This window comes from Mustela nigripes, chromosome 6, assembly GCF_022355385.1.
Source record: "Mustela nigripes isolate SB6536 chromosome 6, MUSNIG.SB6536, whole genome shotgun sequence".
Lineage (NCBI taxonomy): Eukaryota > Metazoa > Chordata > Mammalia > Carnivora > Mustelidae > Mustela > Mustela nigripes.
The window spans coordinates 56,140,628-56,153,913 of NC_081562.1; the positions used below are offsets into that span (position 1 = coordinate 56,140,628).

The 13,286-nt window shown below is 43.2% G+C and overlaps 1 protein-coding gene across 1 annotated transcript in view; it reads left to right on the forward strand.

Annotated features, from left to right (window-relative positions):
- Window positions 1-13,286, forward strand: part of FAM234B (family with sequence similarity 234 member B) — a 31,494-nt gene that overhangs the window by 7,966 nt on the left and 10,242 nt on the right. Inside the window, exons 2-6 of the mRNA XM_059402640.1 lie at window positions 1,522-1,920; window positions 5,451-5,549; window positions 7,938-8,126; window positions 9,183-9,313; window positions 12,953-13,100. Coding sequence (XP_059258623.1) covers window positions 1,522-1,920; window positions 5,451-5,549; window positions 7,938-8,126; window positions 9,183-9,313; window positions 12,953-13,100 — 966 coding nt within the window. The remainder of the gene's footprint in view (window positions 1-1,521; window positions 1,921-5,450; window positions 5,550-7,937; window positions 8,127-9,182; window positions 9,314-12,952; window positions 13,101-13,286) is intronic.

Genomic DNA, 13,286 nt, shown 5'->3' on the forward strand with positions numbered 1-13,286 from the left:
GTTGGATAAAATGAAAAGCTTTGAAAGTGAAAATACATAGAAGTTTCTAGTTAGTAGAATGCCAGTTTGCTCAGTATCTTCTGTGGGTTTTCTTTGTAAAATATTTAATGTTATAAAATATTTCTGTGTAATGTTTATTTTTAATCAAATATTTATTGACTTTCTATGTACCAGGCACCAAGCTTTACACTAAAGATTGTACTTCCCATATTAGTTTCCATATAGTGTTTTATTGCTTCATTTTATGTCTTGAGTAAACAAGACATAAAACATGAAGTGATATCAGCAAGATAACAGTGACCAGAGGCAGAGATTTACATCAAGAATTCTTCTTGCTTCCTTTTTAATTAGCTGGGCTGCATCTTCTTTTTTATATCTCTTCTTAATAAAAGATTTAACCATATAGTTTATATTAGTATAGCTTACCATGTAATTTCCAAAATGAGAAATTTTTTCTTGGTTTTTGCTTGGTTATAGCATGAACAACAGGCATAAAACTGTTCAGTGCTTGGCGGCCGGGGCCAAGGAGTGACCTGGGAGGAGGTGTGCTTAAGCTCTCCTGTAATTTTCCCCTTTCCCCTACCCCAAATAAATGTAGTGTCTAAGTAAAAACAGGGTGCTTGTTGTGTAAGCCAGCTTTGGGTCAGGTCCTGTACCTCTGCATTCCTGTTTGGTCCCTCCCCTCCTAGAACACTTGCTCAGAATAGCATTTTTAAGTGTAAACACTGTTTACTGAAACATGTGCTGACAGGGCATTGGAATTAATCATAGGAAGCTCAGAAGTGAGTTTTTATTAAGACGTCTCCAGGTGACATTTAGTGTTCAACTTCCCAAGTTGTTTTCCATGGAGACAAGTGGGAAGCCGCAAATATCTGACTGTGAGAAGCAGTGTACAGAGAACTGTTCTAAAGTTTAGGCAAGTTCCAGGAAAGATGGAAACACCACAGATTTAAGAAAATCAATGGGAATATGCAAATTAGGCATATGGGGGTTGATACAAGAGCCATGTCTTCTGATTCAGAGAAATTAAGAGAGTGTTTCTGGTTTTTGGTTTTTTTCCCCAAACTAAAAAGGTATTTGAGGGGTGCCTGGGTGGCTCAGTCAGTTATATCTGCCTTCAGCTCAGGTCACGATCTCAGGGTCCTGGGATCAAGCCTGGCATCTGGCTCCCTGCTTCTTGGGAAGACTGCGTCTCTCTCTTCTCTGCCTCTCCCCTTGTTGTGCTGTCTTTCTCAAATAAATAAATAAAGTCTTTTAAAATAATAATAAAAAAGGTATTTGAAATTTACCACTTTCTCTGTTTCCTTTCCAATTTTCTTAAGCTCATGAAAGCAGTAATTCTGGAACACTGATTTCATTTCCCTCCCATTCTTCTCCTTACATATAGCCATCAAGTTCTAAACTGTAAACGTAACTGGCTTTGTTTTCTGTGTTTTCTTTTAAGTGTTCACAGTTACCATGCATTTGGTAAGGGTTTCTCCTTCCTAGTTTGCCCTGACGCTCTGTCTTTCTGTGTTTCAGGGAAGAAGAGCCCAGACCTAGGGGAGTATGACCCCCTCACACAGGCGGATAGTGACGAGAGCGAGGATGATCTTGTTCTCAACTTGCAGCAGAAGAATGGAGGGGTCAAAAATGGGAAGAGCCCTCTGGGAGAAGTGCCAGAGCCTGACTCAGATGCTGAAGCTGTGGGGGCTGCAAAGCCACATCTTTCAGAGGTCGCCACAGAGGGATACCCCTCAGAGCCCCTTGGGGGCCTGGAGCAGAAGGCAACCTCTTCCATCGTGTCTTATGTGCGCACCTCTGTCTTTCTGCTAACTTTGGTCATCTCCATGATCCTGGTGCTCGTATGTGCTTTCCTGATCCCGTGTCCTCCCAGAGATCTGCACAGCACTTGGAGCCGCCACCTGGGCCCCCAGGGAGGTGAGTCGTAGGATTTCTCGCCCCAATTCTGTAAAATTTCATGATTACCTGTAATTCTGTAAAACTTCTGGTTACATTGAAAATTCCCTCCAGGTCCTACTACAAATAAATGTGTATCCTATAGCATCTCTTTCCCCATGTGTGGAGGTGGTTAGGAAGTTAAGATTGGAAATAAAACAAAAAGATAGATTGATACTGCTTAAGAAGATCACTGCCCTGTTGTGTTTCTGTTGGCGTTGGCCTTAATTAGATGCAGAGAGGACAGAGTTTTGGTTTCCTGGGTCCCTGCAGTGCAGCCAACACAGTATGAGGAGAAAACAAAGCTGTAGGTCAGGCTGTTGACCAAGAAGAGTAAGTCTCAGGGCCTGGCCAGACCAGAGGCCGGGGCTTTTGTAGGACCCTCAGGCATTTGGTGATTATAGGAGCCTGACCTGGTTTGAATTTTAAAATAATTTCAAGTGAAATCAACTTGCTTTCTTGCAGTAAGTTTTCTTTCTTGCTCCTAATGGTTGGGGAGGAACCACCTGAGTGACTCTAGCTATTGTGTCTCATTCTGGAGCAGGTTTCTTTGAAACGGCTTGCTCTGGGTCAGCAAGGGGTTTACATCTCAACTGTGAGTGCTGAGCAGTCTTGTGTTTTGTCAACTTCATGGGGGTGAAGGGGTTCAGAACACACTACCCCAAAATATGTTGCTTTGGCATATTGTTTATTTTGAACCGAAGGCACATGAATAACAACAGATGCAAGAAGGGCACTCTGACCTTGACCTCTAATTTGTCCTGGAAGGCAGGAGATGAAACGCCCATGTACAAGATGCCCTCCCAGTACCAGGAGGAAAGAAACTCATCAACAGAGACGGGGAGTTGAGGCCGAAGGGAGTGTATACAAACAGACCTTGTTAAAATAACTCTTATCTTCCTGTAGTCTCTGGATCCATGTTCGTTCCCCTTCCAGGGCTGTTCAGGGCTCTATATTCGATGAGTACAGAAGCCCTGAGGCCTCCCCACCTCTGCTGCAGGCCTTTATGTTCCTGTGAGGGCTCCCATGGACATGGGGAATCTTATTAAATAAATTTGAGTCCTTTCCTTTTCTTAATCTCTCTTATTAATCAGTTATCTCATTATCTCTCCTGTTACTCAGTCCCAGCTAGAAACCCTAAGAGGGTAGAGGAGAAGTTTTTCCTCCCCTTCAATACTCCCAGATCCCTACATCATCTTGATCTAGATATATTTACCTTTGGCGAGTCACTGATCCCAGCTGATTCAGCTTCGGATCAGTTGTTCTGTGATCTCACTATTATTGTCTCTCTCAAGGCAAAACTGAGTAGATGTGACTTACGGTGTGTTCCCACCACATAAGAGATCTCTCACTTCGTTTTTTGATGGTTCTTTTTTTTTGAAGATTTTATTTGTTTATTTGTGAGAGGGAGCAGAGATAGGAAGAGAGAGCATGAGTGGGGAAGAGAGGGAGAAGCAGGCTCCCACTGGGCAGGGAGCCTAACAAGGGGCTCAATGTGGGACTCAATCCCAGGACCCTGGGATCATGACCTGAGCCAAAGGCAGATACTTAGCTGACTGAACTACCCACATGTCCCCCTTTTTTGATGGTTCTAAGTGAGCTCTTATAATATTTGTATATGGTGTAAAGACTAGGAACAGGTTGTTGGTATACCCACCGACTTTAGGAAATCGGACATTGAGGTGCCTGGGTGGCTCAGTCAGTTAAGCATCAGGCTCTTGATTTCAGCTCAGTCATAATCTCAAGGTCCTGGGATCAAGCCCTGTGTTGGGCTCCATGCTTAGCAGAGAGTCTGCTTGAGAATTCTCTCCCTCCCTCGCCTTCTACCCCTGCCCCTACCACTCCTGCTCTCTCTCCCCCTGTCAGTCTCTAAAATAAATAAATCTTTAAAAAAAAAAAGAAAGAAAGAAAGAAATAGGATATTATAAAGACCATTGAAACCCCCATGTGTCTCTCCTTACCAAAGCTACCTCTTCCTGCCAAAGAGTTCTACCATCCTGAGTTTTGAGTCATTATACTTTTTTTCTTTTTTTTAAGATTTTATTTATCTGACAGAGATCACAAGCTGACAGAGAGGCAGGCAGAGAGAGAGAGGAAGGGAAATGGGCTCCCTGCTGCGCGGAGAGCCCGATGCAGGGCTGGATCCCAGGACCCTAAGATTGTGACCCGAGCCGAAGGCAGAGGCTTTAACCCACTGAGCCACCCAGGCGCCCCGAGTCATTATACTTTCCGTTAAAATTTCACCACATGGTAAAATAATTTTGCCTATTTTGAATTTTGTATAAATGTAATTAAGCAGTCTTCTGTGACTTGTTTTTAGCATGTTCATAAAAGCATTTTATAGACATCAGTATTGATGCTGTGTAACTAGAGCTTATTCATTTTTTCCACTGTCTCATTTCCTATGGTGTGGAGAGCCCATGGTTTATTGGTCTATTTTACTGTTGATAAGCGTTTTGGTGGCTTCTGTTTTTTAAAAAATCATTATTGCCACTAGGAAAATTCCTGTGCATTTTTCCTGATACAATATGTAAGAATTTCTCTCGGCCATTAACTTATGACTGATATTGCTAGGTCATACGGTGTGTGCATGTGCCAGCCTAGTAGTTTATGTTAAATTGTTTTCCATGGTGTTTTTACCAGTTTGCACTTCCACCAGCCATGCATTGGGTTCTCTCCATATCTGGCAGACATCCTCTGACTGTACACTGTCGAGGGGCAGGACAGCACTGTCTGCCTTGTCGCTGCCCAGGCTGGAAGCCCAGGCTTCCTGCCAGGCCTCTGCTGACACCGCTCTGGCAGGGGTGGGCGTCTGCCTCATTAATGCCGGGTCGGGTAGAGCTGTAGGCTTCCCTGGTGTGTGGAAGACCCTTGGTGGGGAGGAAAGTCCTGGCTCCCCACCTGGCCTTCTCTGACATGACCTTGGTTGGGAGATGAAGGGGTGCCTTCCTGTAGCTGGGCAAAGGTGGAAATCTAGGCTCCCGTTTAGGCTTTGTTGTGGGGATAGGGCTGCAGTTCTCTCTGTGTGGCATTTGGTTGGAGTAGAACATTTATGATCTAAAACTTTTTCTTTCTTGCTATGCTGTTCTTTCTTGGACCTTCAGCTAGAGGAGTCAGCTTTTCTTGGGCCTTTTTTGTCTGTACCTGTTGGCATTTCTGGGTTGCCGGCTTCTGCAGCACCTTGTCTGGGACATGGGAGGCCAGAAGAAAACCCGGGGTGGAGGGTCATCACCTGTCGTTCCTTGGGCTTCTCAGCCCCTAGCCAACCTACCTTCTCCCCACCTTAGAGTCTTCTTACATTTGTGTTCTCTGTAATGTGCAGGGAGTTTAGGTATACTTAGAGGAATAGGCAGAATTGTGTGTACTCTATCTTATTTAGGAACCAGGAGTCTGCCTGGTTTTTATGAAGGTGCTGGCAGTGCCATGTGTCTGTTCCCTTTCTAACCTGGAGTAGAGAACTGTTTTGTGGTGACTTAACTCAGGACTTTTTTTGTTTTTTATGTGCTTATCAGGTGGGGACCTGTCTCCATTGGAATTGGCTGATGTGAATGGAGACGGCCTACGTGATGTCCTTCTCTCCTTTGTAACTTCATGGAACGGGAGTGCAATTGGTAAGAGACATGCATGTGTTTTAGAGGCTACTACAGGAGAAGCTCAGTGATTGCAGGGGCTGTGAGCTAAGAGAAAGCTCCAGGGTTGTGTCCTGAAGGGCACTGTAGAAAAGGGTCAGGAGTGAACAGAAAGTCATCATGGGTCTATCATACATGACAGACATTGTCAGTAAGCTCCTGCGTATCAGTAAAGCTTATTTGAAGAAATCATGGAGATCTGCAGCTGGAAGGAATTTTAGTAGTCCCCCAGTCCCATGAAGAAGGGAGGATCCAGAGAAGTGACTTATGCACACACTTGAAATGGCGATGAACAGCATTAGTCCTTAAGGTTCTTGAGTTTTCTCCCAGCCAATTTTCCATTGCTTCTTAGATTATAGTAAATGCTGACACAACCCTACCTTACCAACCACAGTAGAAAAGCTTCTTGTTCATCTTCTAAAATATCTTTACCCACATTATCATGGCCGTGTGCTTTCTTTTTACTGATTCTGTCTCCTCCTTTCTCTCTGCTCTCCGTCCTGCTGTCTGCTTTGGAAGGCTGACCAGTACACGTTATGTCAACAGGCTCCCTTGCCTGCCGGTTTCCTGTTGGGTTTGGCCAATGGGGAGTCTAGGCAAGAAACTGGAGGAGAGGAAATGAGTGGGGAGAGAGGGCATTTATTCTCTTGGCTTCCTCCCCTTCAGGATGACCTCAGGCCAGCTACTTCCTTGATCCTAGGTCACATCCTCTCTAATGGTGGTCCTCTTATAGGACTTTCTTTTTCTGGATTCCAGGAATCACTTTCTCTCCTGTCTTTTTCGGCCTATGAATGATTACGTTCTGAGGGACTGTGCTATCTCTCATGGTTTCCCTGTACCCTGACCACATCTTTGTAAATAATCTCTTTATTAAACCTTACACAACTTAATTGAGTGTGCTGATACACATCAGCTAAAAAAAAGAAAAAGGTTGTATTTTCAGCGTGGGTACACAGGGGCTCCTGGTTTGTCCTGTGACACCCATTAAAGTGACAGCAACCCACAGTCTGTGAACTGAGACAGTAAGTCTGGTGTGCAGCCCTGGTAGCTACCCTTTAATGATCTGGGAGCTGGGATAACATCTAGGTATGTTTTAGAGAATTCTAGGCTGCCTGCCTCTCTGGGATTATTAGAAGAACCTTTCTGAGTTTTATGTAATACGTAGAAGCAACTTAGGAATAGGTGTGTTTACAGAGAGGACCTTCAGCCTAGAAGGTTGACTTTTGGCTTTAATTGACGTTAATTTACATTTTTTTTTCTGCCTATGACTCATTAGCCTTTGAAGTAAAAATTTTCCCCAACCACTTTTAGATTTGGAGATCTGTTTTAATCATTTGGTATTTTACACAGTTTGCTATTTATCAGGACTCGTATGGTAAGGCTATGGGTTTGGACATAATACGGGCCAGCCTGATTTGGTTGCAGATTATAAAAACAATAGAGCCAAGTGTAAGTGCATAACATATGTTGTGAGTGAATGTATCCCTCCACATAACCCAACAGGGTAGACTAATATTCTTACCCCCTATTTGCAGATAGGGAAACCGAGACAAGGGGAGGTTAAGGAACTGGTTCAGATTCCACACCGGGTAAATAAGAGAGCTGGTATCCAAACGGTGTAGCTGAGAGACTGTCTCTGGAGTTCATGTGCTTGGCCCCTAAGTTTTCCCAATTATTCTTGGGAAACTGCAGGGGCTTTATCAGCTGATTCCATGGGACTCTCGACCAGGAAGATCTACTGATCATTGCTGAGTTGTAATCTTCAGGTTTATTTTTCAAATATTTACTTTTTCTGCTTTCAGGGAGCACTTGCTAGCAACAATTAGAATTCACATATTCCTTTGCTCTGTACATATTTTAGATCAGTCTCACTTTTCTGAGCATGCCTTTCCTTGATTTTTTTTTTGTTTGTTTGTTTGTTTTTGTTGCTGCTGTTGTTCTTAACAATGACTTTCCTATATTCTGGATTTTTGCTCCTTTTATTCAGCAGATTGATTGGTTGCTGTATGTGTAGGTGCTGTGTGAGGCTCTGAAACTCCAGAAATGAATGGGATGGTCTTTATCCTTCAGGATATGACAATTTGGTGGGGGCTGAAGTGACAGACATGGAAGCAGGCATGCTGGGAGGGGTGCAGGATGCACACAGGGTGCCTGGATGAGGTCCACAGCATGTCCTGACATGAGGAATGTGTTGAGCTTCTATACTAGGTACTCTGTTGTCAGACTTAGTACCAGAAGTACAGGAGGCCGTGGAATGCACAGGTGTGAGCTGCCTTAGCACCATTTACTTGTGGTTCTGGCCTCCTGCTCACCTGGGCTGTTTACCTTCTCTGCCTTCTTTCCATTCCTGTGTCTCTTGTGTGCTTTTAGGTGTCTCAAAGGCAGCCGCTATTCTCGTGTGCCTCTCGGGAATGAATGGCAGCACACTCTGGTCCAGTCCTCTCCCCGAGGAGGCCCGGGATATTACATGTTTGAATCTGATGCCAGGAAGCGTGGCTGAAACCATCTGCCTTGTGACAGGGACACACAGAATGTTCAGTGCATTCAATGCGACATCAGGTAAAGGTCATTCCACGGAAGTCTCTGTTTGGGGATCAGAACGGTCTTATATGGAAGGGACCTTTCCACTTTCACACAGTGGAAAGTCTGTTTGGGCTCCTTTGGAAGGTGAATTTAAGGTAAACAGAGAAAGGGTTTGACTAGGTTGAGTAATAGGTCATGGTTAAACCTGTTTGGTGATAGGATGGAGCTAAACTGAGTTACCCAAACAGAAACTACCCTGAGGCTTTTGGTTTCTAAGTAGTCCTACTTTGTACAAGACAGCTGGGCTTTGTCCCTTCATATTTGATATAGATGGGGTCCTTGTGTAAACTTACCCATTTACCACTTAAAAAAATGGTCAGGGAATTAAAGTTTTAAAAATTCAAAAAAAAAAAAAGATCAGGGAAGAAAGTAAGGTTTGTTGATGCTTGTTGAATTGGGCTTTTGACTACTTTCTATATTTAGACACCCATGACATGAGGAACGAGAGAGAATCAAATATAATGAAAGCCCCATGTAAAACCGTAAGTGTCCTGCTTGTGAATGCTTTAGACTTGACCAAAGCTGGACACGTAGCAACCTTCCAGTTTCAGAGGTTGAAGTTTGGTAGTGGGGTAATTCTGAGTGAAAAAAACTTTAAGTTAACTGCAGAATTAAAGTCCTTTTGAAAACCTCCTGTGACTCCCCTGCTCATGTGAGCACATGGTGGGACAGAGAGAGTTGGTCTGGTTGGCTGCCCCTGGATGGTTCCTCAGAAATCGTAATAATCTCTAACAGATCAGTTCCTCTGCCCCAGACAAGTGGGCTCCTCTTTCTTGGAGAGACTTCAGCACCTCCATTTTATCTAAAAAACCTAGGTGTGAAGTTATCACATGGGTTTCTTAGTCAGACGCTTAAGGATTTCAGATCACACTCCTGTGCCCTTCATCCCCAGTAAGATTAAAACTAAAAGAAAAGGTAAGGAGTTGCTGGCTGTCATTTGCCCATTGAGTTTCTCTCTTACCTGGAAGCTCTGCATCTGCCCTTTCCAGAGGCTGAAGCTATCATTGTGATCAGCTTATTTGTCACCCCTAGGGAAAGCCATTTGGACTTTAAACCCAAACTACTTATCCAATGGTACCCTGGCTGCCCCAGGGGTGGTGCTGCCGGACTTGGATGAAGATGGCGTTAGAGACCTTGTCGTTCTGGCCATTGGGGAATTGCAGGTATGCTCTACGTCCGATTGTCTCTGTTTCTCATAGGAAGTGCTTCAACTTCAGTCAGTTCTAGTACGGGTATCATAAATGCTGCTTGAACCTTTTAACAAGGGCTTAGGCTTAAGAAAATTCTCTCTCGGAGATTTAATGAAAAAATTGCCATCATGAACTTATTTTCCCAGCAGTCTCATTATGTTCCCATTGACTGTGGCAGGGTGGAACTTGGGCACCAGAGAGGTTTGTGTTTAAATTCCTGCTCCACTGTAGCCCTGTGGCCTTGGGCAAGCCATGGAATCTCTCCAAGATGTAACACAGAAATGTTCTATCTAGAACAGGGGCTGTTGTGAAAGCCGGAGCTACCATATTTGAACTGCGTAAAGTAGTGCCTATTTTTTACCGTGTGGGTGTATTGTTAGTTGTATTAGACATACTTAACCTTTATGTAAAACCACAAGACAGCTCATAGAATAGATATGGAACACATCATATATTGAGTAAGTAATAACAGCAATGACCTAAGAAAGGACGTTGTATACAGGCTATGACAATAGACCTGGAGTCCAGGACATTTGTCCTTAAATTATGCTCCTTGATTATGCTTTGCAGGAGCTCCAGTGGACTAGGGCTAGTACTCTGTGTACAGATAAAATAATAGTAGTTTTCCTTCCTAAATCACAGGAAAGAGTACATTGACGAGCACATGTATCTCCATTTTTACTCCCATATCTCCATTTTACTCCGTATATCTCCATTTTTACTCCTAACACTTTTTTTGAGCTTGTGCCAAAAGTTCCTTTAAGACGTCTTCTCAGACTTCCTACGTGGGTTTGCCAGGAAATGCTGGTGGACGAAAGAATTGAACAATTGGCAACTAATATTTGTGGGAAAATGTGGATATAGATCATTTTGCTTTATTTGATTTATTTTAATTTTAAGAGACCTTGTGTTTGCTGTTGTGATTTTTGTAGTGCATATACAAGGTGTAGAGTTATGAAATCTGCAAGTAAAATGATTTAGAATAGAATGAAATCCATTAGTATTTTATGGTTTTCTGCCAGGAGCACCATAAGTAAACTGAAAGTGCTTCTCCAGTCACTGAGCACTGTTTGGGGAGCATTGTTCTAGGACATCTGGCAATACTTTGTGAGATGAGAACAAAGAAGTAAGGTAAATTTCTGAAGACTAGTGAGTTTGGAGGGTACTTTATTAGTTTTCCTTCCACTAGCAAGTTGGTCTCAAAGTAGATTGAACCCCAAACTCAACAAATACTTACATAATCTTTTTTAATCCCAATCATTGTGAATTTCAGTAACTACATCCATCAGGGAGTGATTTTCTGAAGTTCCCGAAGTGGAAAGTATGGGGAGTTTCTTCTTAACGGTTTAATGAGGTATGGTTAGTGGAGGCATAGCAAGTTTATATGTCCTGAGCGAGTTTAACAATCTTGGCCTTCATACCCTATTCATTGCCAGTGGTGGCTGACAGGCTAGAGGTTGAGGCTTTTAGGGACCCTCCACAGTGAGGCAGCCTCTGTTGAAGGAACTGGCTTCTTGCCTACTCCTACTCTGTAATTTTTTTTCTTTCTTTTTCTTTTTTTGTCTTAACCAAACAGCAAAAAAAGTGTACTGTCCAACTTGCCTCACAGAATTTACTTATTTACACATAGTGTAGAGATATGAATAGTGTCCATTCTGTCTGAAAAGTGATAGTACTAGAAAAATCGCAGAAAAATGATGGGTTTAGAGCAGCCTCACCTTTATACTGACCTCTTTTGACCTCTAATGCCAGCAACAAGGAACCTGGGGAACCCAAGCTCTGGTTTATTCTAAGCTACAGTATGGAATGTTCTCTCTTCTTAAGGAATGGAACGTATTAGGTCTATGACTTAGAGTGATGCATTCTTAGATCTGGGTTTAGAGTGAGGTGGGCTTGGGACAGAGGAACTGTTGGCTTGGGGTTAGTGGAACTTATCTGGCCTAGAACGTTAGTGGGAAGGGACCTCAAAGCCATGTGGTTGATCCTCTCACACCATGTTAGAATCACTGATACAGTATTCCAGACACATTGGCCCCTACTCTCCTCAAGTCCTCAGGCCAATGGGAATATCACTGATTTGTAACACTGTTCTTTTCATTTTTGGTCAGGTCTAGAAAATTCTGTCATATTGGTAAGAATTCTACTTTCTCATAGCTTCTACTCACTGTTCCAGCATCAGCTACTTTGAATGAATATATTCCTCTTTCTACATAAAAGCCCATTCACCTTAGCCACATCGCACTAAGCCTGCTACTTGCAAGGCTAACTGCCCCCAGTTTCTTCTGTTGTCCCCCATGCATCATGAAGTCTAGAGTCCTCTCTTTCTTGCTTTCTTTCCCTTTGCATTCCGTTTTATCCATATTTCTTAAAATGTCATACCTGTGTCTGGAAACCGTATTCTGTTTGTGATATAACCAGTTATATCAGTGTAAGGAAATACTACTTCTTTTGATACAGGCCTTGTATTTCTAATAACATAGCTGAAGATTGTGGTGGCCTTCCTAAGATTTTGCATTTATTTATAATCTATTAAAGTACCACCCCTTTTAATTAATCAATTAATTAATGGCCCCATTTCTTCTTTCAGATTTTGACTCATCTTTCAAACCTAAGACTTCTTTGAATTTCTAGTTTGTCATAGAGCATATTAGCTATCCCTTTCAGCTTTGTGATGAGCTTGTGATAAGCTATTCATTCATTCAAGTCTTTGAGAAGAGTGATTAGTAGGAATGGGACAGTAGCAGGGTGGTGTGACATTCCACAGAAACCTCCCTTGTAGATTGGCATTGACTCACTCTGGGTACACTGAAAACTGTATCTTTCTGTCTTGTCCAAAAGAATTAATGACGCTAAACTTTGTCAGAAGCTTTACGGAAGTCAGCTTATCAGTACAATTCTCATATTTCCCAATTGGTGATTCTATTGCTGAAAGAAAACCCTCTAGAGCAGAGGATGGTAGACTGTGTGACCTGTAGACCAGATTTGGCCCACTGCTTGTTTTTGTAAATACAGTTTTATTGGAGCATAGCCAATGCCTATTTTCTTATTATTATCCATGGCTGCTTTCACGCTATGGCAGTCAACTAGTTGCTTCAGAAACCATCTGGCTTGCAAAACCTACAATGCCATTTGACTCTTCACAGGGCAGTTTTGCTGGTCTCTGCTTGAGAGTAAGGTTGATAGTAGCCAGGCAGGCTAGACATGTAATGTTACGATGGGAGAGGCTGCCTGTATTGATTTTAGTTGGGACCAAATATTACTGGCGATTTCTGGGTGTGAGAGTAGAGACCGGGAGTCAGCAGTCCTGTAGTTAGCTCTGGGCTAGAAATCTGTGCCTCAGAAGATTTCATCTAGAAACAACCGTGTTTCAGAGAAATTGCCTGAGCTACCGTACAGATGGTTTTTGCACATATCTACCAAAGGAATGGGAACGTTGGCTTCATTTTCTTGCTTCCAGGGGAAGAACGTGAAGCAGGTTTGGCTTTATGCTTTCCAACTTTGGGAAGTGTTTCTGAACCCTTAGCTAATCAGGAATCAGTAATGTCTGGAGAAACTACTTGGTTAAGGAAACAATATGGCATCTACTGACTCTGTCTTTTTCTACTTCTTCAGCCAGATCTGTGCTTTCTGCTGGTGTCTGGCCGGACAGGGAGTCCAGTGGGCCGACCCGTGAAGTACAACATCGTGGGAGTGGGGAATCTGATTGGTCCTCAGGTTTATGTCACCACAAATGGGGCTGTCTACATCCTGTTTGGCTTTGGTAAGAAGCAAAGCTAGTTTTTTTGCCGTTCCCCATCTGTGTGTGTGGTAGGCCTCCCTTCTGAGACAGAGTGAAAGTTTGGGAATTGCTGACATCAGTCAGCCCTTTTGCCACCTCCTATCCCAGGGGCCTCTCATTCTCTGCCACCCGTGGCCGGTTATTAACTCAGCTTTCCCCAGTTGCCTT